Here is a 3,542-nt window from a genome sequence, read left to right on the forward strand (position 1 = left end):
TATATATATATATATATGTATGTATGGATGGATGGATGGATGTGTATATACATATATATATATATATATATATATATGTATATATAAACACACACACTAAAACTATATGGATATGAGAGAAGCGGAGAAAGTGAGAATTTGCGTTTTGTAAGAAAATTGAAATGGCGGTGATGATGATAAGGTGAAGGAACAAAAGCTAAGGGCGATAAAGCAAAGAGAATAAGGTGTATATAATGAACGTACTGTATCTCCTTTAGGTCCGGCAAGTCCTTGGATTCCGGGCAAGCCTTGTGGTCCGGGAGGTCCTTGTTCACCAGATTTTCCATCATAGCCAGCGTTACCCTATAGACAACAATAATATTACATTATAATCAGACTTATGTAAGAAATCATAATTATTTCAAATTTTGGCACAAGGCCAGCAAGTTGGGGGTTTTGTCAGTTACGTCAATATCAGTTCTTGGCTGGTACGTTATTTTATCGACTTCGAAAGGATGAAAGGCAAAGTCGACGTTAGCGAGATTTGAATTTAGACTGTAAATTGTCGGAAAGTATTTTGTCCTACAATCTAACGATTCTGCTAGCTCGTCGCTTTCTGCCAAGCCGCAATAATTGTTTGTAATTCTGGCAAAATGTCAGCGATTTTGAGTGAAGGGGCCTAGTCGATTACAACGACCTCAGTATCAACAGGCGCTTTATTTTACCGACTCCAAAAGGATGAAAGACAAATTGAAAGTAGAATATCTTGATTACAGACAAACTTACGAAAGAAATTAATACCACAATTTCGATAAGAATTAATGTATTAACCCCATTGCATTCAAATTACTATGTCAAATGTAATACTTATTGAGTCACATTGTTTTGAATTAATTATGTATAATCTTCAACTCTGAGATTTTGATGATGTGATTGTATATTTTTAGAATAACGTTGCAGGATTGGTGTGAGAGGGTAGATCTGACAAGTTTGAACAGAAATCAAGTAGAGTGTTTGGACCTGATATGGCTGGTTAAAAAGTTAACGTCATATGTCAGAAGCTGATTTTTATCTCTGTAAAGGTATGAAACAATCCACCAGTAACTAGTTTAGCTTAGTACTGTCCCACTGAATCGTTCTCTTTGGTTGAGCAGACAGAAATCAATTTTGCATTGCTAAATTCCTCTTCATATTGGTTTCAAATTTTGGCACAATGCCAGCAATTTGAATTCTGAACGTAAAAAATTCTTCTTAATATTAACATCAGTTTCATGAATATTGCTTTTTCTTTAGATTTATTAGTTACGTCTGTCAGCCTTTCATTTTTTTATGTCAGTCTGTGCATTTCGTCAGTTTTTCTCCGTCTGTCTATATATTCACCCTTCTATTTCTTTACTCCACAGTCATTTCTGTAGTTTTAAAAAAAATTTTTATCTTCTCTCTTCATGTTGTGGATTTCGAATTTAAAATAAAAATTGTAATTTACTATGAAAATGGCTGCAAACTACTTACAGGTTCACCGGGGGCACCAATGCTACCATCTTGACCAGGTGGTCCAGCACGTCCCTAAAATGCGAACAAAATAAAATAACGATAATAAAAAATGCAACCAATTCATTAGATCTTGATTTCACTCCGCGTGTGTGTGTGTGTGTGTGTGTGTGTGTGTGTGTTGTCGACATACATATGCATACTCGGAAGCGACTCGGAAGTATGACCTCAGTTTCACTTTCCTGTAACTAAATATTAGTTATTTTCTCTTTTAGTATTTTTATTGCTATTAATTACATAAAGGAGTTGATGAGAAATATGGACGGTTTTTCGAGAGGGATGCATTTCTGGAAGACAAAAATTTGAAAGAAACAAAAGTCATATTGCAGTGTGTGGTAGGCTGTGTATGAAAGAGGATAGAAGGATTTGAAACAGTGTGCGTGTGTGTGTGTGTGTAATTGGGATGGATTTCAGATAAAAGTTGCGCAAATCAGTCACTTCACAACAGGAGAGATCGTGTTGTTTTAGCCCAGGTCAGTTCTAATCAAAAGATATATTCCGGCCATGGCTACCGCGATGTAGTATTTATCAGGAGTTGAATAGGAGCTCCTAAATTTCAAGAGAATAAAATAAACTATGCTAGCTTTGCGCGGTTGTGGAGGCGCGTGGCTTAGTGGTTAGGGTGTCAGCACCATGATCGCAAGGTTGTGGTTTCGATTCCTGGACCGGGTGACGCGTTGTGTTCTTGAGCAAAACACTTCATTTCACGTTGCTCCAGTCCACTCAGCTGGCAAAAATGAGTAACGCTGCGATGGACTGGCGTCCCGTCCAGCTGCGGGACACATACGCCATTGAAACCGGGAAACCTGACCCATGAGTCTGGCTAGGCTTTAGAAGGGTGCATTTATATATATTTTTTTATTTTTCAGTTTTGCTCGGCACTTGCTGTATTTATTCGCAAGAATATCAAAGATATCAAGAAGAAAATTTCCTTAGAAATGGTCTGTACATTTTAATATGGTATAATAAGAATACGTGGAAAACTGCCTCATTTAATAATTCTTTCTACTATAGGTACAAGGCCTGGAATTTTGAAGGAAGGGACGAGTTTATCATATCGCCCCTAGTGCTCAACGGGTATTTATTTTATCTACCCCAAATGGATGAAAAGCAAAGTCGGCCTCAATGACATTTGAATTCAGAGCGTAAAGTTGGAAGAAATGTCACGAAGCAGTTTGTTCAGCGCAGTAATGGTTCTGCAGCACGCTACCTTCTTCTATGTTTAATAATCTTTTCTGCTATTGGCCGAAGGTCCGAAATTTGGGATGGGGGTGAACGGGATAGTCGATTACATCGACAGCCAGCACTTGACTGGTACATATTTTATCGACCTCGAAATGATAAAAGGCAAAGTCGACCTCGGCGGAATTTTAACTCAGAATGTAAAGACGTGCCGCTAAGCATTTTGTCCGGCCTGCTAACGTGTCTGCTAGCTCAGCACCTTGAATTAAGTTTATATTGTGAGCGAAAATTGTATCGTGCACAACCCCATATTTTGTATCAGAGCCGTTCCCTCTATATATGTACTCAAAACCGTCTTTATTGGATAAAGGCAAAATTTGTAAATTTGAAATGAAAACTTACGCGTGCACCTCTTACTCCACGTGGGCCTGTACGTCCAAGGTCTCCCTGGAAAATTGAAATTATTTAAATAATTATAAAAGCTTTGACATCAATAACTGTCGAAACGATAAAAAAAAATAATAAAAAAGTAAAAAAAAAGGCCAAACTCCAAAGGAAAACCTGGAAAATTTCTAAATCATCTAAATCCAACAAATATTCTTTCTACTCTAGGCACAAGGCCCGAACTTTTGGGGGAGGGGGTCAGTCGATTAGATCGACCCAGTGCGTAACTGGTACTTATTTAATCGACCCCGAAAGGAAGAAAGGCAAAGTCGACCTCGGCGGAATTTGAACTCAAAACGTAAAGACATACGAAGTATCGCTAAGCATTTCGCTTGGCGTGCTAATGTTTCTACCAGCTCGCCGCCTTAATTACAACAAATATTAAT

General features: G+C 37.9%; 1 protein-coding gene and 1 long non-coding RNA gene across 2 annotated transcripts in view; both read right to left on the minus strand.

The window, feature by feature from the left end:
• LOC106868323 (collagen alpha-1(I) chain) overlaps positions 1 to 3,542 on the minus strand; it is a gene marked incomplete at its 5' end in the record, with an annotated part of 30,636 nt that overhangs the window by 18,702 nt on the left and 8,392 nt on the right. Inside the window, 3 exons of the mRNA XM_052968423.1 lie at positions 244 to 342; positions 1,492 to 1,545; positions 3,115 to 3,159. Of these exons, the coding sequence (XP_052824383.1) occupies positions 244 to 342; positions 1,492 to 1,545; positions 3,115 to 3,159 (198 nt within the window). The remainder of the gene's footprint in view (positions 1 to 243; positions 343 to 1,491; positions 1,546 to 3,114; positions 3,160 to 3,542) is intronic.
• On the minus strand, positions 209 to 3,180 carry LOC128248110 (uncharacterized). The gene is made up of 3 exons (XR_008264380.1): positions 3,115 to 3,180; positions 1,492 to 1,545; positions 209 to 342 (listed from the first exon to the last, which is right to left on the minus strand). It is a non-coding gene; the product is annotated as an uncharacterized LOC128248110 (long non-coding RNA).

This window comes from Octopus bimaculoides, chromosome 6, assembly GCF_001194135.2.
Source record: "Octopus bimaculoides isolate UCB-OBI-ISO-001 chromosome 6, ASM119413v2, whole genome shotgun sequence".
Taxonomy (NCBI): Eukaryota; Metazoa; Mollusca; class Cephalopoda; order Octopoda; family Octopodidae; genus Octopus; species Octopus bimaculoides.